The sequence below is a fragment of the Rhinolophus sinicus genome, linkage group LG04 (genome assembly GCF_036562045.2).
Source record: "Rhinolophus sinicus isolate RSC01 linkage group LG04, ASM3656204v1, whole genome shotgun sequence".
Taxonomy (NCBI): domain Eukaryota; kingdom Metazoa; phylum Chordata; class Mammalia; order Chiroptera; family Rhinolophidae; genus Rhinolophus; species Rhinolophus sinicus.
In genome coordinates this window covers 46,856,830-46,882,195 of record NC_133754.1, presented here as the reverse complement: position 1 = coordinate 46,882,195, position 25,366 = coordinate 46,856,830, and the positions used below count along the sequence as shown (strand labels likewise).

General features: G+C 39.3%; 1 protein-coding gene across 4 annotated transcripts in view; it reads left to right on the top strand.

Annotated features, from left to right (window-relative positions):
• The first annotated feature begins 953 nt into the window (after positions 1-953).
• FGF14 (fibroblast growth factor 14) overlaps positions 954-25,366 on the top strand; it is a 621,394-nt gene continuing 596,981 nt past the window's right edge. Inside the window, exons 1-2 of one of the 4 annotated variants that reach the window (XM_074329506.1) lie at positions 957-1,302; positions 1,815-1,942. Coding sequence is in view for 3 of the 4 variants with exons in the window: in XM_019754219.2 (XP_019609778.1) it covers positions 1,735-1,942 (208 nt within the window). In the remaining variant the exon portion in view is untranslated. Of the gene's footprint in view, positions 1,943-25,366 lie in introns of all 4 variants that reach the window. The other 3 variants (XM_019754223.2, XM_074329505.1, XM_019754219.2) reach the window with 3 other exon arrangements.

Here is a 25,366-nt window from a genome sequence, read left to right as displayed (position 1 = left end):
TTTCCAAAATCCTCAGTTCACAAATATGAAACGCTAACATTTATTGATTTTGAGTGGTGAGCTTGTTATATCATTCTTTGTAATACTTTATACTATTTTAGTATATAGCATTTTACCCCCCTAAATAAGATAAAATAAATCAACTCCTCTGCCCTAAATCTTTTGATTTTCTGGGAAAGTAGGAAGCTGGGTTATATCTTGGTGACATAGAAAATTTACTCATTTTGTTTGGTTAGATCGTGGTGGCCAGTGATACATTTGTATATTAGTGTAAATGAGTAGAGAATAAGGGTGAATTCAATGTTAGTTCAATTAATGGGTACAGAAACAAACAATGAAGTAGGGTGTGATTTAAGCAGAGTGCGTTTTATACAACAAATTTTATTTGAAAATAATGAATTGTTTGTCTGGAAAAGGTATAAATTTTCCCATGTACATGTGACCCTCCCCACAAAAATACAGCTTGCCACCTAGATTTTAGTGGTTGCCCTTTTCTGCAAGTACGTATTTGTCATATACCTGGTTCACATTTTTTGAAAAGCACTTTAAGTAAAATTCCAATAATAAAACTAAAAGAACTTGAGTTTTCCTTGAGATTTTAGATGATGCTTTTGAAAATGTAAGGTGGAACTAATTTTGGTTGTGAAGAGTGGTATTAAACAATGTTTCTCTTTAAACACCCCCCCATGTATATTTTTAAGGTTTACTAATTATAATGGTTGATTTTCCTTTTCCAAATTAACTTTTAACAGAAGGCTCTGTTAGATAGGTCCAACAGTAAACAGCAAGCCAGCTCCAGCGGGGCAGAGGAGGGAAGGGTCCAAAGCTGGGGCCGGGTGCTGGCGGTGGGGACTCCAAGAGAGGAAAGAGCGGAGAGACTGCAGTGACACTGCCCTCCCTGGGCGGGTTGAAGCATCTCACTGGTGACGGGTCTGAAAGCACGTGGCTACGTCATGGAAAGCCAGTCTTTTCAATGCAAACTTCAACTCCTCCTCCTCCTCCCTCTAATGCCTGTAACTCACATCGGAGGCTGGGCGAGGAATCCGGAGGGGAGATTTTCCTCATGCTCACCCCTGCTGGAAACTGGGCGAGTGAGAGGAAGAAGGAAGGGGATCTGTGGCGCTCTCTATCTACTACCGGCCTGACAAGGGGAGGGGGCACCTAGATTTGCATCTTTTCTTCGTGGTGATTGAGAACTGAAGGTTCAATCCCATCCCACCGGGCACTGGCGATTGATTATTTTAAAAATCGACACTGGGAGAAGGCAGGCTGTGTCTTCGGCCGTCAGACGCGATATCGGAGGTGGTATTGGTGTGTGAGTGTGTGTGCTGTTTTTTTTTTTTTTTTCTTTCTTTCTTTTTTTCCCCCTTCTCTCCTAGGGGCTACACAATGGCAGTCTTCTTTCAGTGAGATGAATCCTGCTTTGCCTTCTGCAGACCCACCCATCCTCATAGCGATCAAGTAAAAGGCTATGGTTTTCTCTTTGGGGATCTTTTGTGCATTACTGTTCTCCCTGATTAGTTCTGGTCTCAGTCGGGATTTCTTTGCTTTTTTGTTTGGCTTCATGCTGAAAAAGGATTTCCCCCCCAACCTTTTGGTAATAATCCAGTGGTGATCAAGAGGGATAAATCATTCACCCTGGCCGAAAAAAAACAATCACTGAGAAGTCTCAAAGAAATATACCACGTGAGGGGAAAAAACTGGGAGAAGATCCGGAATATTATCGTTTTTCCTATGGTAAAACCGGTGCCCCTCTTCAGGAGAACTGATTTCAAATTATTATTATGCAACCACAAGGATCTCTTCTTTCTCAGGGTGTCTAAGCTGCTGGATTGCTTTTCGCCCAAATCAATGTGGTTTCTTTGGAACATTTTCAGCAAAGGAACGCATATGCTGCAGTGTCTTTGTGGCAAGAGTCTTAAGAAAAACAAGAACCCAACTGGTAAGCAAAACATGCATCATGTTCTGTTTTTCCTCATAATAACCTGTCTGTTGCTCATTGAGCTAGATCTGCAGTTCAGCTATGCAGGAAGGCAGGGGACACAGAGAAGGAACCAGGACAGTGTTGCATATAGAGGTGTTGCATGGATAAACAAGTAACAGCTGGATCGGCGTCTGTGAGCCCGAAAACCATTAGCAGCTTCTCTTGGCTGTGACACTTCCATCAAAGAGGGAGGAGGAAACTTTTTTTTTTTTTTTAATGTATTTGGTTGCCGATGTTTGGTGGAATAATGACGGGCTATGGCTTAAGGTTTTGCCCGAGGCAGATGAAGCTTCTGTAGTTGCCAGGAAAAAGAATCGCGAGCTCTTCTTACTTCTGTTGCAGGTTCGGGGACATAGCTCGGTGCCGAGAACCTGCTCTAGACTTTCCGATTAGCTTGCACAATATTCGCCACCCCATCACCTCTACCCAAAGTAAAAGAGGCCCGGTCCCTCGCGGCCCCGCTCCTCGGTCAGCCCCCGCCTCCCTCCCCGGTCAGCTCTTGGTGCCGGAGTATTAAATCATTCCCCAATCTGCCTCCGACACCTCCAGCCACTGGGACTATTTGAGCTGGGTTTATGCCTGGGGGGAACCCCAGACCGAGAAGATAAGCCCAGCCCCTCTAATATAAGCAGATAACAACCCTCCCCTCTTAAAAAGCCCTGCGTTCGGGTCCTAAGGGTGGGATGAGCCCGGCGGCGGGTCCCTGTTTCAGCCTCCTCGTGATCATGCGCCCTCATTCCAAAGGGCTACAACCGGGAAACTTGCAGTACATTACATAAGAAATGCAAATGTAGTTGATTCGGGGAGTTGGGTCCCCGGGATTCACTTTCTAATATCTTAGTTTGAGGCGTTTGGGTGCTGCCGCGGAGCTGTGGACGAACCATCTGGGGAGGCCAGGCCGGAGGGCTGCGTGGCGGCGGCGGCGCGCTGGCAAGACGGCTGGGTTCAGCCAGTCCGTGAGGCGTGCGCGCTGGCATCGGGGGTGTGTGGCGTCACCCGGCTAGGTTCCGGCTGGGGAGGAACCCGGGGCCGGGTGTTTGTGTCTGGGGCGGCATTGGGGGGCGGGGCGGGGCGGGGGCCGGGCAGTCCTGCAGTGGCAGCCGGGGCGCAGAAGGCTTCTGACGCCGGCACTGCGGTGTAGTAGATCATGGCTCCCCACCGCCGCCCTGTCACCCGGAGCTCCGCCGGGGGCCGCGTTGGCACCAGGAATCCCAGCCGTTGGGCAGCAAGTGGCTGCTATCTCTCTGCCTCCAAACCTCGCAAATGCAGGGTAGATGGGGCGGCGCGCTCCGAGGGGGCTGCGCCTGCCGGAGTCCTGTGCGAGAGCAGGAGGAGGTGGCGTGGGTGGGCGGGGATGGAGGCGGTGGGTGTGGAGGCTGAGCACCCTGTGAGGCAACTACGGCTACCTCAGAAGGGAACCTGCGAGTTGTTAGACTGTCCAAAGGGGGAGATGCTCGAGTGCTGGAGGAGGACGCCTGGCTGTCGCCCCCAGCTAGGAAGTTTGGGTGGCTCTAGAGACTCTGGGAGTAGCCTCTGGCTGCCCGCGGGCGCGGTGCTGCAGTGGGCTGTGTGCCTCTGTCCTGGAATTCTCCTCCCTGTGCTCCAGCTCTACCCGCTTTCCAACTGTCCTGCTCTGTTCATCTTCTCCTCCACCCCTCCCTCTCTTCCACCCCCTCCTCCATCCCGTTCCTCCTCTTCCTCCTCCATCCCCTGTCCTTTTACCCTTCTCTCTCAACACTTCAGCATTTAGCAACTCTGAAATAATTGTCCAAGGAGAAAGCAGTATTGTCACCCTACCATCCGCATTTCCAAGTCAGCTATGAGGTGGACCCCAGCCCTGGCATCCAGCCCAACCCTTGCTGATGCCTTGCTCCCACCTAGATGTGCAGCACTGCTATCTCACAAGTTCATGTGAAGACCCTTTTTGCAAGACTTCCCAAAGTGGGACAAGTCAAGGGCTGCAGTGGAAGGGGAGGGCTGACTCCTTCACACAGTAAAAATACTGGTCTTTGAGGCCTTCCTGTGTCCTTCTCTGAAAAGATTTAGCCCCCTTCTGAGAAAAGGATACTGTAAAAGCATTTTTTAAAAGACTGGGCCATTAGTCTAGGGACCTTGAAGTCGGTCCCTCCATAGTACTGGAGAGTGGGGAATAATTCAGCACGGAACAGTAAGTTTCCTTACTGGTCTTTATAATTTTTTTTAAGCAATTTTACCGCAAACACTAATTTCCCCCAATACTCGTGATGCAAGATCTTTTCATTACACCTCCCCACCTCACCAACTTTCATCTCTCTGGAATAAAGTAGATTTTTTTTCTTCCAAGGCGTTTTGGAAGGTGTCAAACAAATGACAAATTATTTTTAGAGCAATTTATTTTGCGGCTTATGAATGCTAAAGTACTTGGGTATGAATTGATGGGTTAACTAAAAGTGTGCTAACCACATCACCAACGATTCTAATGAGATAGTTTAATCTTAGATTGACAGGGGTTAGAGTTCCAACCTGGGAGTTGAAGCATTTTGTAAATTATTTTTAAAATGGGACATTAATGTGTCACTTATTTATCTCACCTCCTAAAAGATTTGCTTTTTGAGCTTGAATCAAACCCATGCCTAACCACTCCCTTTCAGTATTATAGTTGGTGAATTCCATTCTCCTTCTGCTATTAACATGAAACCTAAAATCATTTGCAGGTTTTTGATCCCAAGATAGCAGTACAACTAAGAAGTTAATTGGGTAATTAAAATAAAACAAAGACTACAATCCTCTTGACTGTTAAAACCAAAAAGAACAGATTGACTACTACCTGTTATGTTATCTTAAATCTAAAGTGAAGACAACTGGTTTCAAATGAAGAAGCTTGGCAGAATACCACCAAATGCCAGTACTAGAATCATGAATTTGGTGCAAAGATGTCTTATTAGATTAATGTTTCTCCCCAATCTTTGCAAATTATAAAATAATATGCTGATTATTCCCAATTCTTTACATTGTCAACAGGTGTAGGTAGTTTGGTAAAGGGTTCCTGGGAGGACTTTCAGAGCACTGCTATTAGGTTGGTCTGAAAATAAGCAGATAAGAGAGTCATGAACTTAAGGGCAAAGTTATTCATTTACCCAAAAGTTATTAACCAGTATTTAAATAAGAAATGTTAATTACTTTTTTGTAGTTGTTTTTACGTAGAATATGAAGATTATATTTGCACAATATGTGCTTTGTAAAATAAATCGCAATAGCTTAGAAATTCTACCTATAAATTTACTATCTTCATAAAAATGAACAATATCTCACAATATACCTATTACCAGAGAAACACACACACACACACACACACAAATGTCCTACTTTCCCCTACTTTTCTAGCAGAGTAATAGCTATACGTTTAGAATAAATGTCACCTTCTTCAACTTTCACTGTATGAGTTATGCAAGGTGACTGACTGTATTTTAGGCAATGAGTCCCTGTCATTAGATAGAAGGAATAAGTTCAAGGTACTAATTTTACCTAGAGGAGGGCTTGATGGGTTTCTTTAAACCAGCAATGATAGTTTGGACTGGTCAATGTTTATCACAGGCCAGTTTGAGAAATAATCTAGTTTACTGAACTTTAAGTGATAGCTGCGAAGGAAAGACATGCAGTTGGGGAAAAAAAGTCCACAATAAAGATAAAAACACAAGTCATGTCATGGATATCTCTTCAGACACATAATGTACAAAAAGCAAAGGAAGCCACAGACCCTCAAAATACATCCACTCAACCACACACATGAGATCCCCAAACTTTCATGGATAGGATTTTGGAAAGCACAGATTTAAGACACATTGTAATCGAAGTTAATTTTATTGAGTACCAGTGTTAGCGGCGAGGAGGGTAGGAAGCAGATGCTCTAGACCTACTTCTGCAGAGCATATTTAGAAAATCGCACACACTCGAGGCCCTGAGTGTTTCCTTTTCTGAACTCAGTCTCCCTCTCTGCCATGTAATTTTGACATAAAACAGGCAGGGCTTGATATAATTCATTGGCACTTTTTCTATTTCCTACTTGCTTGGTGTCTTTCAGCTCTACTTTTGCCTTTCATTAAGCTGTCTTAGGTGCCCGAACACCTGCTATGTCACTGTTACTCATTTCAATATATGTTATTCTTTTAAAGCTCCTTCCTTTACATTGAGGGCTGTCATGGTATTTAGAAGTGAGAAAATAGGGAGAGAGGGAAGAAAAAAGATAAGCATTTTTTATTCCTTCTTCTTAGCCTGCCTTCTCTTCCCAGGTTCCTGTAGGGCTGGGTGAGACACAAGGGGGCCACAACCCTGAATTTCTAAACTCTGAGCATATATTAGTGGAGATATCAAATTCAGACTGCATGGCTGGAACACCATACAGGTGTAAGGTTCTTCTTCTAACGTGCTTGTCTTCAGAGTGGGATTTCATGTAGTATGAGTTGACCTTGGACTCCATCCAGGAAGCTTTAGTTACTGAAGTAGCTAAATGAGTTTTGCAGAGCAGTGCCACTCCATGAACCAAAGAGTGGAATTTTAGATAGGCTTCAAGTATTGACTTGGTGGGAGAGTGGATTTTTTTTTAAAATTTACATCCAAGTTAACAAATTTGAAATCCAATACATGATAAACTAAACTTGGTTTAGTTTAATGTTGAAATGACTTTGGCTGTACCCATTTCTAGCCTGTTCTCATCTTAGACAGCATCCGTAACATCCATTCAAATGATGCATTGCTTTTAAAAGGTGCTAAAGCTAATTCTATACTATAGTTCACTTTTCCCACATGAAACCACTCCTTTAAAAATGTTCAAACACAGTCTTCTGTGTTTTAGCAACACAAACATTGGGGACTTTTATGAAGTGTTGTTATACATATGGTAACAAGGACAACCAAAGTTTTCACTCCTTTGCATAGTTTGGCATTGTAATTCATTCAATAGACTCATAAGCTTTCTATAAATACTGTGGAGATGTCTCAAAACGGAAGCATTTATTCAAAATAGTTTCTTATGTCTGAAGGGGAAACAGTTGGGATGTTTGAATGGTGTATTTGAAGCATGACATTATCCCTATATTATTGATAAAACCTTTGAGCCCAAGTTAGTACCATCAGCAGGAGGGACTGTGTGAGGGAAATTCCTCCTGACACCTGCCCTGAACCATAACCATAGTTTGTGTAGTATCCCTTAGGATTTTAGTTTGTGTACCATACCACATTTAGTTATAAGAGTTGAACCTGAGCCCTGAAAGGCAGGGAATTTTCTGAGGGAGATTTCTCAGTTCCTCCATATGCCTCTAGGCTAATGTTTTTGCTATTCTGCCTTTTAAGGACCCAATATGTCCTGATGTTTTTTTCTGTATATTTCTCTAGCTGCTACAAACTAATTTTCTGCTTTGGTCAGAATGTAAAAGGTGGGTTGATGAAGGCAAGGGAAGTTGAAAGGAAGAATTCTTAGGGCCTCCCTAAACATGAAGGCAAAAAGGAGGCATGTGCAGACATATTTATAGGGAACACTAAAGTTTTAATCTAATCTACTAACACCATTTAAGAAAGTCACCTGAAAATTGTTGGGCACTATTGCTATTATCACTGTTCCCCGACAAAATCTTTAGTTACAACACAGCAGGATTTTAATGTTTTAATTAAATGAATTATTAGTGAGAAATATGGTTCTCTGAGAAAGTTAACTTCACTTTTGGCACTCTCAGCCTTTAAATAGCAAATGTTAGGGAACCTGTTTCCCTCTGCAAGAACCCTATTCGTTTTCTTTTCTAGTCTTTTTATTTTCCTTGAAAAGGAAGACATTCCGCAAAAACTCCTTTCTCTTAAGATGGGAACTTGGACTCTGCCTTGTGGCATTTTTGTTGCTGTTGAGAGGGCAGCACCTAAAGAGCCTCTAGTTCCAGTTGCTTTGAAAGGAGGTGCTCCCCTCCCTTAATACCTTGCCTTTTTTTCCTCCAGTTTTAAAGCCGTCATCTTCAAACTTGGTAGCTCCTCCCTGCACTTCCCACACCACACTGATCTATTTAGCTTCCTCCTTTCTGAGCCACTGTCAAAGGTGGAGGGCGCTGGGCCGCTGTGGCTTCGGGCTGGGAGGCGCGGAATTTGTGTCGGAGACGACGTTTGGCAAGGTGCACCGCTGGGGGCAGAGACCGGCTTTCCAGCGCAGCTGTCAGAATTTGTTTCCTGCAAGCCAAGAGCCGGCTACCTCTGCGGCTCCATCTCCTTCCTTCCAGGAGTTGAGCCCTTAGGTGATCCAACCAAAGCAGGGTTCGGAGTCTGCCTAACTGAACCCTGAAGGGAGGGGACACCAAGGCTAAGCGTGGTCTTCCTCCGGGTGTGCCCCGTAGCCAGAGCCCCGGGGAACCAGCCACCACGCGCGCTTCCCGCCTCCGAGAGCCGGGGGTTACGCTGCGCAATGCGGCGGAAGCGGCCCGACCGAGCCGCCATAACGCGGGAAGTTTATGTTGCTACAGAGATGACCTCTGAGCAGGGGGTCCTATGGGGTCTAGGCTGCAGGCGCAGCAGTTGCTATGGAAACCACAGGGCTGGAAGCTGCGGTGCTGGCGTGACACTGTGCGGGACTCGGCAGGGCCCCTAACTCTGAGCTTGTTTGAGGCCCACAAGGCTGTCGTCCACGCAGTGGCGCCCCCCTGCGTCACGGGGCCAAAAGACTGCGAAAGAGTTTGGTTCCAGCCCACAGGTGGCTGCCTGCACTCTCTCGCCTTCCAGCTGGTTCCAGGGCTTAGGTAGAGGAGAAGGGACTGGGCCAGAGGAGGGATCTGGTTTGCTGGTGATTGCGACCAAGCTCGGGACTGGGAGAGGATGAGCAAGTGTGGTCTGTTTCCCTACAGGGCTGGCTGGAGAACCAACGGTGGCTGCTGAAGTTCTCTGGGCCTCAATATGAAGGACTTTGATGACAATAATCTCAGTTAGCCTCAGCCCTCATCTTCTAGGCTTCTGTAACTTTCCACCCAGTCTGGACTCTAAGTGAACTTTTCTCTTTTCTCTGTGTCTCTCCTGTACTATGTTCTATGCACTTAAATTGTATTCTAAAATCAGAGACTTACCAGAGACGAAGGGCCACCTTAGGGATCATAAAATCCTGCTCCTTTTAGAGGTGTGGCAACTCCTTCACAGTGGAGGAAGTGACTATTCCAAGAGCCAGATTTGAATTGTAGACACAAACATAGCAGCTTTAAACCTTGGAAGAATAAACAGGTCATATTTTACTGGTGATACCACCAAGAGCTCTTGGTGCAATTTATAGAGTGTGTGCTTGGTGCTGAAACAGATAGCATTCCACTGTATTTATTATATTCCCTTTATACTATGTTCCTATATCTAAACATTTTTTTTTTTGGGGGGAGTCTATCTACACTGGCTTGTTTTTCCTTTTATCATCTTTGGACTATCAGGAGGATAAAAAAATCACAAGCGTTTTAAATCTTCAAAAAAAAATCTTCATTGTAAGTTTAGAAATTGAAAGAGACTATTTTGAGGGCACAATGATGAAAAACTCACTAGTTTATAAAAGGACAGCTGGATCCAAATTGTGTTTCTGGAAGATGGAATAAATTAAGGTTACCTGCACAGGCAGCTCTAAACTTTTAGACGATTTTTTCATTGGCCTAGTTTCCAAATAGCCATTTCCCTCCTGATAAGAATTACCTTCCTGAAGTTTGTATTTCAGAGAGATGGCCTCAGTTCCTAGGTAAGATTGGATAGAACATTTACATCGCAAAGGCACAGGGAAAGAATGCAAGTTGCTCCCAGGAGGATTTTTGTTTCTTAAATCCAGAATTTGACAATACCTACATGCCTTTATAGATGAATAGGGGAGTGTTGAGATTGGTAAAAAAGATAGATGGACTTTGAATTGCTTTTAGAGCTGAATTTCTGTTCTTGTAAAGATTCAATTTATGACAGTTGTTTTTAATTCCTCAAAGTAACCTGTATGCCATCAAAGGACTGACCACCCATCCAGCTACATTATCTTCTATTTGCATCTTTAGATCAGGGAGAAGATCTTCAACTAGGATGAAAATCAAAAGATTCCTGTATTCTAGATTTAGAGCTATTTGTCTTTGGAATATTTTTCTTTCCCCTTGGGCACATAGTTTTATTTAGCTCAGCAGAGAAAGCCTAAAAAAAATGGTTCTATTAGGCTCTGAATATCAGCTTCCAATTTAGCCAACTTCTAACCATAGTGCTACTTAAAAAAAAGAAAAATCCTTTCAAATATCTTGTCAGGTTTCAGCTGGGACAAATAGTAAATACTCCTGGCATTACTGAACAATCTGTTGTACACAAGAGGTGTCCCCAAAGAAGGTACAAAAGATACCACCCTCTCAAGATCGAGAGCCACTCCCAAAGAAAGCCAAAAGAGACTTTTACAATTGCCCTGAGAGCTGGCAATAATCACTAGGACATTAGCCACAAATGGGGTGCAGCCATATCTAACTGCAAATGGAATGAAGCCCCCATTACTGTTTGGCCATATTTTGGGGGCTCTCACCCTGACAGTTGTCAAGGTAAGTTCTCAGGACACAAAATGCGACAAACATGAAGGCAATAGCTCTCTGTTCCTGGGAGAGAAATGGTCAGTAACAAATAGGTCTTGGGAAAGAAGGGACAACGTGCAATTTTACGTTCCTCTCTGGACTGAGCATTACAGACAGTTATAGGAGAGCTGAGTCTGGTAAGAATTCTTACCCTGTGCTCACTTCTGCCAGTTTTATCAGGATCCCATCTGCAGGCTCTGGTATGAGTGGTATTTAAAGTAGAAAGTGGAGCTCCTGTATCTACCAGAATTTGGTAAGGTTTTTCATTGAAAAAGTTTCAGTTTCCCCTTCGCTGTTTAAGGGAAAAACTGGTAGTTGTTTACTGGAGAATCCCTTGGAGTCCTGTTAACCCTGAGAGGGGTCCATATGGGGACCCTCCTTTGAGGATAGATATTGGGGTCACTAACTTGATGGACTTTTGTTTATGGTCGTGTAGTCTCTTCAGAGTGGAAGGCAATTTACATAGAGGATTAGAAGACTGAGTATTGAGGTAAAGGATGATAGAGGGGAGTATTCTTTGTTTTAGGTACCTCTTGTGTCCTTATTTTTTTCTTTAGCCTTTTGTAACTAATCTTTTAATAAAGCTATTTTGGAATCTTTAAGACTTGTAGAGGCTTCTATGGCAATTAAAATAGGTATCCCAGTCTGTTTGTTTGATTTGGGAGCCCTCACTTTCAATTACTCTTATTAAATGAACAATCTTGTCTAAAAGAAACTTTCCCATAATGAGCATTGTAATTTTAGGTTGTCTTAATAAGATTTTGCCATTTTTGTAGATACCTACAGCTTCCAGGATCACAGTTCTCAGACATAAACAGGTGGCATGCTTAGTTTTTTGAAACTTGAGGATCGCCTTTCTTTAGCTATGCCTTGGGTCTCTTGGAGCCAAATTAATACCTAGGAGGGATGTGCTGCTGGGTTAGAGATTTTGTGGTGTTTTACAGCATACTTCATTGCATGGAATTTTTTTTTTAATGTTGGTTGGCAACCTAGTGTTGATCTAATTTGTTCCGTGACCAATTTATTGTAGTACAGGAGTATTAGAGTTAGGGGTGAGCACTCTAAGAGCTTTTAAGGCTCAGCCCTTGCCCAGCAATTTTGTGGCTTTGGTTTCCGAGGTTCACATTAACAACGCATCTATTATTCCTTTCATGAGATTTCTTTATTGTGGCATATTGACTTTTAATAGATTTTGATGTGCTGTTGGTCAGAAATGTCCAAATTTCTTATCTTATTTTATTTCTCTAAGTTCCCTAACTTTTTATGGTATGGGCTAAACTTGAGACTTTGTGAGTCCCCTAATAGCTGCTGTCTTGCTTTCGTTTGATTGAGGGGTACCCATTTTTCTTCCTTGAAATAACCCTCTCTAATTCAACCAGAATGAATTTCTGGCTGCCGGTGCATAGTTGCTGAGACTTGTAAGGACCTCCTGAATGTACCTACCTTGTAGATGAAGTTGGCCCTGAATGTGATGGTACACTGTCTTATCATGAAAATCTGGAGTATCTCACACCCCACTTTTCCACTTGGAAGGATTAGGACAGACAAACTTGAAGAGCTCAGAACACAAAATAAGCTGAACTTGATCTGAGAGAAGCTTATCAGAGATCCCTAAGAGGGGCCAAAGTGGCAGCAAACGAAAAGGGCTCTTTGGGTACCACACCAGCATCTAGGAGCCATCCCCAGAATCTTCAGCAGTTGTTTGTGTCCCATCTTTTTACCAGAACTGTCAATTGACAAAACTACAACAAGTTAGTAACAAGTTTGATGTCTTTTATTCAAGGGAAAACAATCCATGGTCTGGGGAAATACAGTGCCCCACAAGCAGTAGAGCACTCTTCCTGAGAGATTTTGAGCAAGAACAAGTCTGTATGTTAGAAGAAGCAACATGATTGGTTAGGAAGTCAGGATTTCCTTATAAGGTTAGCAGGTCCTATTTTCTAGGGTAAGGTAAGCCATCTAAACTGAGTTGGAGGATTGTGATTGGTGTATGTTAGGTTTGCTTGACAGGTATTTCCCGTTAAGTGCAGGATGATTTAAGTTTAGATTTGTGACATGGACCAGGCCACTGGGGTGGCCTCCATTTTGTGGGTCCATAAATTACCAATTAACTTTATTAGTAGTCAAGAACAGATCACCTGTTCTGTTCTGTGACATGGTCAGATTTACCCTTTAGACAATCATATGGCTACAGTGTGAAAAATAGTTTTGAGTGGAACATGATTAAAGGTAGAAAGCCTACAGAGGAAGCAAGTGAAGTAGAAGTAGTGAGGTCCAAAATAAGACAGTGACAGGGGCTGGTGAGGAAGTGGAGTCTATATATCTCAGTGGCCAGTTTGAATTTAGGAAGGAAGGAGAGGGAGCAGTCTAGAACGTTCTGACCACAGGGCTTTGATTTGGACAACACCTGTTGATCCTGATTCACTGACCATTTTGCCAATAGAACACCCCATCTCCTTGAAACAGGGAGTAAAAACTTGGCTTTCTTCAGAATGCTCATATTTAAGGGGCTGTGGTAGGTTTTAATAAGAAGTGGAAAACTTTAACTCCTTTCTTGTTCTAGATCAACATTTAAATAGGCAGTTCTAGGTGAGTTGCTCGGGGATAAAGAGTTCTTTTTCTTGGCTTCAAACATGGAAGTACTTAGGAATGGAAAATTTGCGTTGCAATAAAGATAAGTCAAAAATTTCTTATTATGATAATATACCATTCCTTGTCAATAGTATACGGTTTTGTGCAAAATACTTTGTTCAGTTTGAGGATTCAAGTAGTGGAATTAAAAACTTACATTAACCTCTTGAGTCTGGGAAGAAAAGAGAAGAAAGTGTGAACTTTACTAAATTTACATATGTAAGTGTGTGCACCTGCTTTTTAGATAAAAATAAATGTAGTTGTATTTAAAATGACTCCCCCCGCCCCATCACATTTTGTTATCTGCGCTCTTATAGTGGATCACTGAAGTGTGTGGTAACCCCTTCTGTAATGCTACCTCTTAGATAAAGTGTAGTTTGCGAGGGATTGTAATCTCTGTTCTTTACGCTTCCTGTGTGGAGTACATAATATACTGTTGCCGTACTTTAAAAAGGAAGAAAAGTGAAAATAAGAAGGCTTAAAGACTAAAACAATTGTAGGGTTTAAAAAATGTTGTTTAAAAATAGCCACTTATTTCAAAGTCTGAAACTCATCTTCTTTGGCTGTGTTACTGTTGTACAACCGGTGTTGTAATTCTTAAGCAAAGAAAGGACTGTTTTCCAGGAGGCCTGAGTCAGTTTCCTAACTAAATACTCAGTAGTCACCATCATTTTGCCTCAATATTTTACTTGTGGGGCAGACTGAAAACAGCAATGCTTTTTCCTTTATTATCCACTGCTTCACTTGTATCCTAGGAATTTACATTTCTCATTAATTAAATTATTTTTTCTCTTGCGTTTAAATTGTTCACTGACATGCCAATTAAGTGACGTAAAATTCCTCATGGCAGACATATAATAATGGATATAAAATATTGGAAATACTTTTAATGCAATGGATGCTATATGTTAGAAATATTTTAATGATGCAGTAACAAAAATTAAAAAAATTAATAAGGAATAGAAAATTTGCATCATTATTGTTTATTATTTATTTTCTCTTTCTTAAGTATATTTTCTTTTAAAATCTTGGGAATAATGTTACAGAACACAGTGCTGCGGTGACAAAACATGTGTACCCCTATGGTACACATGCTTTTTTATAGGAACATTAACCACGGGAATACATGCTAAAAGATGGAGTGTGGCCTGCTCTGTGGAGCCATGAAGTCTGGTCAACTCTGTTCTGACTTTTTGTCCTTTGCTTCAGCAAAACACTTTTCCATCACTGAGAAGTCACCCCTTTGTCCCATTCTTCTATATTTGTACTATCACACTCCAGATTTTGTCCTTTTACATATTTCCTCTAGTCATGTCTTTCAAAAGTTTTGTCATCAATTTACTCTTCAGGCAAGGTTGGGATTAGAATTCAATTGGATTTTCAACTTTCACATGCATTGTATATTAGGGAAAAAAGGCAAAATAAATAAATAAATAAATAAATGCTAACAATGCAGTTGTCAGTATGTAAATGGGACACATATATCCGAACTTGAGACATTTGTCTGAACTTGAGTAGCATTTATTTGACTTCATATCTTTCTTTCTGTGCTTCACATAACATGTAAAAAACCGTGATGTGGATCTATTGCTTTAACTAGGTTATCTAATTAAATGATTTTGGAGTGTTATTATAAGTAAATTTTTCACCTACTATTCCCACTAATGAATGTACATTAAACTTACTAGATTTTAAAAAAGTGTGTTGCTCTTCTGCTTTAACAGAAACATTGAATTATTTTGAATCCTGTATTATCATTATCTCTGCTCTAAGTAAGTAATAACAACAACTAATCTTTAGAGAACATGTTCTACATAATAGGTGCTTTACCTATATTACCTATTTCAGTCATCAAAACTACCAGTGGGAACTTTTGTTATACTTATGTTAAAAAAGATGAAGTCCAGGCCTGAAGAGGTTACAGAAGTTGCCTGATGGCACTCAGCTAGTAACTGAAATGTCTGGATACAAACCCAAGTGATCTTACTCCAGAGGGCATACTCTTAAATCCCTGTATTGCGGCTGCCTCTCTAAAGATGTTCAAAGGATGGATATAGAACACTCCCATCACTCCAGAAAACTCCCTCTTGCTTCCATTTAGTTCCTATCCATATCTCCTCTAAGAAACAACCGCCATTCTGATCTCTCTTACTTCACTTTAGCTTGTAGTAGAACCTCATACCATTAAAGCATGGCATCCTCACACTTTTGAATTCGCTTCATTCACTTAACATATTGTTTTTGAGATTCACCCATGTCATTGTATGTTAGGTGTGTAGAATTTGATATGGTAGCTTCTGTTTTCTTTTGTAAACTAGAAACTCCTAATTGAATAGGCTCACTTAATATCCAGAAATTGTCCAAAACTACGGAGAGTTTGAGAGTTGACCCAGCTTCCAGGCTAACAAGTTATTTTGCTTCAATTACATAGATGCTGGATGAAGACAAGAGATTCCTGGGTCAGAGATAAAGGGCTTTATTACTCAGGGCACTGCAGGCAGCATGAGCTTCATGTTCCCATCAATTCTCCTGGTCTCTAAATCCCCCAGGGACAATACTGAGTGGCCCAGATTTATGCTTGCACACAGTGGGTTTGTGTAATGGCTGAGACACTCTGAGTTCAGGCAATCCCCATCTTTTAAGGAGTTTCTAGCAAAGCTGTCCAACCTTTGTCTTGCAGGGAGGCATTACCTTGATTATCCTGGTCAGGAAACAACTCTGTTTTCTAATTTGGAAGGAGGTACTATTTTTGCGAAGATAGTCTGAGACATAGCTGTTATAAGACATGCAGAAAGCCCATGGATAAGTCGTCACTTAAATGTATTTCTGCAAAGCAACCTTTTCTCCCCTTTCTATTTCTCTCAGGACTGCCATTCTTATTGTTCCAAACATGGACTTAGTCTATAGAAAATATCAGCTATTTGGACATTCAAAAATGATCCTGAGTTTCTTTTAGAAGATACACATTATACAATACTATACAATAAAGTTGACAGCATTTATTAAATAACTAATATGTGATTAATTCCATGTTAGCTACTGGGAGATATTTAAAACATTCTGTAAGGATTTGGTCATGGCCCATGAATACTTAAGCTAAATGTACAGAAAAATACTAGAAATGAGAAAGAGTTTTGAACAACTGAAGACCACTGGAGTGCTGTAGGGGACCCAACTGTGATATAAGGGGAAGAAAGAAATTGTTTCGAGACGTGTGACTTGAGCTGACTCTTGAATGCATTTTTCAGTTGGCAGGAGAGATAAGTATATTTTTGGCAAGGGGAGTAGTGTGAGTGAAAGTCAAAGGCTGAGTGAAAGGTACATGTTTGGGTATTTGTGGGAATGTTAAAGGAATCATATTATGAAGGATTAGAGGAATTATAACTTGAAGTCCAAAAGCCTGGCAGAGGAGTTAGACTGGATGTGGTAAACATGAGTGCACTAGAGAACATTTCCAGAATGGGGAGTGACATGCTTGAGAACTGCTCTACTACATTTGGAAAGTGTAACTGATTGTGGGAGGGGTAGTACTGAGAGGAGGGAGAGATTTCATAATAAGAAAACAATCAAGTGAAAATGTCCTTTCATTAGTTGGAGATGGGAAACAGGAACCCAGATAAAAGGATGGTTCTTCTGAGTACGGCAGAATATGGGCCCGTGAAAACTTGCCCAGCAGTTGCGAAGGGATAAACTGAAGGTGCAAGGAGAAATCATGGAGCAGGAAGGGCACTGCTTCCTTTGAACTTTGAAAGATGGCTGAAATGAAAGGTGTAAATGAGAGTTGTGGGAATCATTGTAGAGGCTCATGGGAAGGTGGCCTCCATCTACACCCAGAAACCATAGATGATTTGTTGAGAATGAGACAGGAAATGTAGCTATATGCTGTGGACAATTACATGTAGCTGACAGATGAGCATAGATCCTGTTTTCTTACATAATTTGAGGCCACTTCATAGTTAAAATTCTGTTGTTCTGGTGGTTTTATTGGCTTTCTATTTAAATAAGGGAGAATAGTTTCCAATACTTGCTTCAAGGTGTAGTATTAAACAGCTTTGTAATACTTAGGTACTTGTGGCAGCAGCAGTTTCTTTGCACAACTGGGAAGGACTGAAAATATCACAAGCTATTTGGATACAAGGAATTGTTTAACAACTTTGTTTTCTTTTTTTCTTTTTTCTTTTTACAAGAATCACATTTTTTTTTTTTTTTTTTCCTACAAGAATCCTGATATGCTGTTCTGGCTCTAGTAGTGGACATGTTTTAGTAGTAACTCTCTCTTTCTTTTATTTTTTTTGGGGAACAGGACTTTATTGGGGAACAGTGTGTACTTCCAGGACTTTTTTCCAAGTCAAGTTGTTGTCCTTTCTGGAGGGTGCTGTTCAGTTTCAAGTTGTTGTCCTTTCAGTCTTAGTTGTGGAGGGTGCAGCTCAGCTCCAGGTCCAGTTGCCGTTTTCTAGTTGCTGGGGGCGCAGCCCATCATCCTTTGTGGGAGTCGAACCGGCAACCTTGTGGTTGAGAGGACGCGCTCCAACCAACTGAGCCATCCGGGAGCTCAGTGGCAGCTCAGCTCAAGGTGCCATGTTCAATTTTAGTTGCAGGGGGCGCTGCCCACCATCCCTTGTGGGAGTCGAGGAATTGAACTGACAACCTTGGGGTTGAGAGCCCACTGGCCCATGTGGGAATCGAACCGGCAGCCTTCGGAGTTAGGAGCATGCAGCTCTAACCGCCTGAGCCACCGGGCTGGCCTGTTTTAGTAAAAAAAAACTCTTGATGTTCATTAGTAGATTAAGGATTAGTGGAGAGATTCATTAAGGAATACTTTGCTAAAAGCACAACTTTTGGAAATGAATTTTGATTCCTTTTTGTTACAAAATTTGAGTTGTGTTTTACGGGCTCAATATCTGTCTCTTGGATGTCTTAATGTTTAAGAATGCCACAAAATTTATAAAGTGATATTTTATGAAAAATACTTTTTGTTAAAATAACACAAGTCAAATTATTAATGACTATTCAAACTTTACAAAATGTAACTAGCAGCAGTTTCATTTTCTTTGATTTAGAACTAGGATTCTTATTAGAGATGACAGTTTATAAGACTGATATTTACAGGGCCACAGACATAATTCATACAAGATGGGGAAGGAGGTCATTTTAGGTGGTGAGAACAGTAGCAGACACACTGTGTTGGGAGTGAATTGGCAACATAAACCTGAATTCTCTCATGTCTGTAGGTGAGTAAGCCATTTAATCAAACATTTTGCAAATTAGGGTAAAGGCAATAAGCAGCTGCACAATATGAAAGGTCTGAATACTGCAGAGTTAAGGAAAGGATCTGAATGTGTTGCATTAGCATAGCTTTGAATAAAAAATTAAAATGTACACCCTTTGCATATGAAGATGCCAGTTCAGTATCACAGTCCAAGCTGTGTCATGTGGATTGGCACAGATATGTGCACTTTCTTACCCAGTCTCTCTGGTGCCCACTAATCTGTACTCGTGAGCGCTTTGAGGAAGGAAATTAGGGTCATTCAACTCACTCTGAGATCATAATCTTGTTGTCTTATTGTTATTATCCAAAGCAGAAGGAGGGGTTATCTCTGTGAATATTGGTAACAGTTTTTACCTACCTATACTTTTCTTTTCAGTGTTAAAGTTTAAATGTAGGACAGATCTTTGAAACTTTCTTTCTTGTATCCTTTAAAAATATAACTGGTAGAAATACTTTTAAATATTATTGTATATTTTATTAGGAGTTATTCTTATCTCTTTCCATTTTAGAATTACAAGAAAATTAAGTAAAATGATAGAAGTTGGTACTGCTTATAAATATGTTAATACAGGTGAAAGGAACTTCAAAAATTGCATAAAAGTAATTTTCAGGGAATACGCGTTATTTTTAGACAATACACATAATATAGAAATTCCTAATTCTATATTACATTATGGCAAAATGGCCATCTTTTGAGCTGCTGAATAATGAAATACTGCTTTAACTAAATTGTGATTTAATTTTTCGAAGTTTAAGAGCAAGCACTACGCATGTGGAATGTGTTTATGGGTATGGATGTGTGAGAGACATTTACCTCATGGCTAAATCCTGGAGGTTTGTGCACTTAACCCATCAGTAGGCCATTAGAATCTTTGTGCAAGAGAGGCATTCAGAAAGGTTCATAGCAAAAATAATGTGAGGGCAGAGAGAAATAGCTAGGAAGTATAATCAATACAGGAATAATTAATAGATTACATGTTTTGTGGTTTTAAACTTGTGATTTTGAAATAGGAAAACACATTTCACATCCACATCAGTCCATTTCATGGCTTTAAAGTAGCTTTTGTTGAGATGATTTTTTAATTAAAATTAGATGCTGAGATCTGCAGCATAGGCTGTAATGTATGAACAAGTCATTGGTAAGTATGTCTACCTGCTTTGTTAGGTTTACTAGTCATGTATCTTAGTATTGGTAGTTATATCCGTAACTACCATAAAGTGCAGCATAATCAGCACTTTAAACTTCTCTCAGGTAAGTTAGGCCTTATAGATAACTTAGAAGTCAGAGTTGTCACCTCCAAATATATGGTATATTTAAGTCACACTATAGGTTCTTCTTTAGATTTCAGTGTTAACCAATTCACTATGATTTTTCTGTACACTGACAGGTATTAGATGAAAAACAGAAAGTAGGACACAAAACAAAAAAATATATAGTCAACAGGGCTTTAGGATATTTAGAAAATCACTGGGAGGAAATGAAAGCCACTCTGAACAACTTCTGTGCTATTGTCTCCATACGCGGTCATTGCAGGGATTTACAAAATCCAGTTTCATTGATTCCCATCATATGTGGTGAGACATACTTGACAATAGGTACCAATAGTTTTTTACGTTGTAACTTCCTAAGGACTGCTTTCAGTCTTATTTTTTGATACTTTCTTATTACTCTTCCATCTAAAGGAACAAAAGGGGAAAAGCCCTGGTTATTTGATTTTAGATACTGCCATGCATTATTCTTTATTTTGTTGCTTTGTTTTTTAGTTTTCTTTTAGATACTTATTAAAGAGAGAGGAGATAACAACCTTGACTCTAGACTCTCTTAAAATTAATCACCTGTGGTCACTTTGTGGCCTGACCTCCAATTTGATTAGAAGTGATGGTTTAATAAAACAAACAAAATATGTAGACTTATGGTGTATATCTGTAGGGGTAATAATTAACTAATTTCTTCTGATTACTATAGTAGGGTGCAGTAATATTATAGAGATCTTTAATTTCTGTGATTCTGGTGCCTTAGGGCCAATAAAGCCCTCTAGATAAAACTCCCTTCACAGCATGGAGGGCTTTCTGGATGAACTAAATCAAATTCTGACTGAATCATGATAGATAATATCCTCATGTTTAATATACTTTTATGCATAATTGTCTGCCCACTAGTTGTGACTTTCTTCTTTCCCAACTTCTCAAGAAATACCATTAGAAATAATGTAACAAAGACATTATTAGAAGAATAGCCTTGAGTACATTTTAATTATATAAAAAATTAATAACAAATTACTTGAGCATATCTTGTAGCTGATCATGGCATATGAGTGATGGGACATCATCATTAAGAACTGATATTTTAGATTTTAACGTTTGAGTGTTGGTCTCCATTTTTAAAAAGCATTATTATTATTATTTTTTTTGGTATCATCTTAAAAGTGTAAAGCCCTGTTTCAGGTAGCTTCAACACCACACATTTACTGAATTCCTTCTACATGAAGAATGGTGTGCTTGGCCCAGTGGATGATTCATGAAGAAGATAAGATCTTAGTTTTTCTAGGCGGAGTTGAGGGGATTGGAAAGCTGGATGAAGATAGAATTGTTGCTAGGGAAGTCAATCCTGGAGGTGAAGAAGCAATATCAATAGAGATGGAAGAATAAATTGATCCATTCTCTCCCATTCCCTTTTCCCCTTTGCCACTGCCAGTTATGTCACTAGAGTCTACTCATTGGACAAAATGAGGCATGGATTTAGGCTGGAATATTCCAAGCAGAATGAAGAGTCCATGGCTGTTCTTAGAAAGCATTTCACGATAAGTTGGGTATATTTTTAAGTTGAAAAGTACAATGAAGGTAGTAATAGCTATAAAATAGGTTATGACTAGAGATTGGTTTATTGCCCCACAAGTCCGACTAGCAATGCCCTTGGGGTCTTTGTGAATTTTTTGTTCTTTTACATATGTTTTCTTGGCTCTTGATAAGCTTACTTCTCTAATGAATAAAAGAAAACTTTAAGGAATATTTTTTGTGATGTAAGAAATCTAAAATAATTTCTGGTACAATTATAATATAGTTCTAATTGCAATTCTGAAACCCAGATTTTGAGTTATAAATATCATTTTTTATAATAGCTTTATTGAGATATAATTCATATGCCATAAACTTTACCCTTTAAATTATATAATTAAATAATTTTTGGTATGTTTACATAGTTGTGCAACCATCACCACTATCTACTTTTAGAATATTTTCATTAACTTAGGAACCCTGTACTTATTAGCAGTCACTCCTTATTTCTAACTCCCCGCAGACCCTGGCAACCATGAATATACTTTCTGTCTCTAAGGACTTGCTTATTCTGGATATTTCATATAAATGGGATCATGCAATATGTGGGTTATTTCACTTATGTTTTCAAGGCTCATCATGTTGTAGCATGAGTCAGTACTTTATTCTGTTTTATTATTGAATAGTATTCCATTGTATGGATATACCACATTTTGTTTATCCATTTTTTTGGTTGATGGACATTCGTGTTCCCTTTTTTTTTTTCGGCTATAGGCAATTCTATGAACAATTGTGTATACATTTTTATGTGGCTATTTGTTTCAATTCCTTTGAATATATACCAAGCAGTACAATTTCTGGGTCAGATAATTCTATGTTTAGCATTTTTGAGGGACCACCAAATTGTCTACTAAATCAGCCACACCATTTTACATTCCCTCCAGCAACATATGTGGGTTCTAATTTCTCCACATTCTTGCCAGCCTTTGTTTTCTTTATAGCCATCCTAGTGGGTTTGAATTAGTATGTCATTGTGGTTTTGATTTGCATTTCTTAATGATTAATGCTGTTGAGTATCTTCCCTTATTGGCTATTTGTATATCTTCTTTGGAGAAAGTTCTCTTCACATCCTTTGCCCATTTTTAATTGGGTTACTGTCTTTTTATTTTTGAGTTGTGAGTTCCTTATATATTCTAGCTAAAAGTTTCTTATCAAGTATGTGAATTACAAATATTTTCTTTATCGATTGTTTTTTTACTTTATTGATGGTGTCCTTTGAACCATAAAGTTTTAAATTTTGATGAAGTACAATTTATCTGTTTTTTATTTTGTCATATGTGTATTTGATGTCATATCTAAGAAACCATTTCCTATTTGAGTATCATGAAGATTTAGTTCTAAGTTTTCTCCTGAGAGTTTTAGCCCTTGAATTTAGGTCTATAACTCATTTTGAGTTAATTTTTGTGTATGATGCGAGATAGTCCAAGTTCATTCTTTTCCAGGTGGACATCCTACTGTTTAAGTGATTTAAAAAAAAATCTCATGAGACATAAATCTCATTTTGAATTAATATATACCTTTTTACCATTCTTAATTTTTTTTTTTAAATAAAAAAACAATCTAAAAATGACTTGGTATTTAGAAAAAGAAATAAATTGTATATTACATGAAACTATAGTAGGGATACTATGAAAATTTTTAGTAACAATACATGCCTACTTTTAGTGTAGTTGAGCTTAATAAGGACCTTTTTTTAAAAAATTGAAGTTTATTGGGGTGACAATTGTTAGTAAAGTTACATAGATTTTGGATGTACAATTCTGTAATATATCATCTATATATCACATTGTGTGTTCACCATCCAGAGTCAGTTCTCTTTCCATCACCACATATTTGAACCCCTTTACCCTTATCTACTATTGCCTTACCCCCTTACCCTCTGGTAACCACTAAACTATTGTCTGTGTCTATGAGTTTTTGTTTCTTATAAGCACCTTTAAAAATTAATATCCTTGTGAAACTTATAAGCCCTTTTAAGAAATTAATACCCTTCTGAAATAGAACACTTAAGACTATTTGTAGGTACATGTAGTGAACAATTTTTATATATTTATCTTTGCCCTGACTCTTCTTATCTATGTTTATTTTAAAAGCATGGGCATTTCATTAATATACTGATGATACAATACTATATTTACATTTTATTTGTCTACTTAGCTTTAATGTTAATGCAATGAAGGTCAGAATTCACTGTGAGATATAAATTGTACTTCTTTTATTTAAATTTAATCTGGTTCACTTCTTAAATATTTCATGCAGAACTTAAACATTCCTTCACATGAATGTCACATAAAGTTGTAACAGAACAAATCCTCCTGCTACAGCTTTATTGGGCTGTATTCAAAAAACAAAACAAAATAAAACCCTCTATTTTCCAGTAGATTAAGGCCCTCCCATTATAAATAGGTGGAGCCTCTCCTAAAACAGGTGGACATTCTCAGGGTCAATCATGTGAGGAAAGGTTCAGACATGAACTTGAACCCTGAAAGTGGGAGTAACTACACAGGAAAAGAAACTTTATGTTTCTTTACTTTCTAATACTTCTCTTGGGCTTAGATATTAGGTTGCTAAATCTGTTATGCATTTTGGGCATATTAGGAGGTGATTAGGGAGCCATACATGTACTGAACTCTAAACTGAAAACAGGTAAGCTATATGCTAGATTATCTAGTTTCATGACATATTCTATGTTGATTTCCTTTGTGTTATATCCAAATATTTAATTACCTTCTTTTTGCAGCCTTGCCTTGTCTGTATACTGGGGAATTAAGAGAAGGGCCATTTACTTTTGCTTGAACCAGAATATTAAATTAGGAGCAGTGCCAATATTCCCTCTCTTGAAGCCATCATTAGTGAGATATCCAGAGGGGTGATGAATCTCAGGAGACATGAATAAAGCTATAAGAGGCCTGGCTGGCTTTCCATGGCAAAGTTTAGAAGATCTTAGTTTTATTTCCTTAAGGAATAAGATAGTTATTCTCTCCAAAGGTAAAATTCTTTTTTTATGATATAAAAAAAAATTTTATCTTCAAATATTTTGCCAAGGAAGAGTGCAAATTTTGTGAGATGACTTTTGCTTCACCTTTCTAACTTGTTTACTTGGGTCCCCAAACTTTAGAACAGGTAGAATTGTTAACATCAGCATGTTAGCATGCTGATGGTATTTGTGCCTTAATCTATGAGGTGTGATTAAAAAAATACAGTGAATGTTTAAATTAAAAAACATTATTACAGTAAAAGACACATTGTCGTTAGTCCCCCTCAAAATACTCCCCTCACTTCGAACACTCTTATCCAATTATTCTTGCCACTTTCTGAAGCAGTTCTGGAAGTCCTCTTTCCTGAGTGTCTTTACTTTATCCTCCATCATGACAGCGCTCCGTGTCACACATCACTGATGGTATAGCAATTTCTGTCAAATAAAAACATTACAGTGTGTCCTCATCCACCTTATTCACCGGATCTGGCACCGTGAGACTTCTGGCTCTTCCCCAAAGTCAAAATTACCATGAAAGGTAAACGTTTTGAATGTATTCAGGACATTGAGGCAGCCATGACAGCACAACTAAAGACACTCATGAAAGAGTACTTCCAGAACTGCTTCAGAAAGTGGCAGGAACGATGGGATAAGTGTGTTCAAAGTGAGGGGGAGTATTTTGAGGGGAATTAATGGCAGTGTGTCTTTTACTATAATACATTTAAAAGAAAATTATACATTCACTGTATTTTTTATCACGCTTCGTATATGCACATTTAACTTCCCAAAAGATATATATGTATATATAAATGTATATATAAATGTGTATATGTATATATATGTGTATATACATATATAAGTACACACACACACACACATTACCTAGGTGTACACATGAGATACAAATAAATGAAACATAGAGCTATCTCTTTGCTATTTCTTTATCTCCAGTGTCAAACATACTGCCTGACACCTATTGGGTTTGCTCAATGAATGATGATTAGAATAAGTGAATTTTTTGAAAATAATGGTGGTATTTTTCTTAATGCCCTTAATTTATTTTTTTGACTTAAAAAATTTTTAGCTTTATTGAGGTATAATTGACA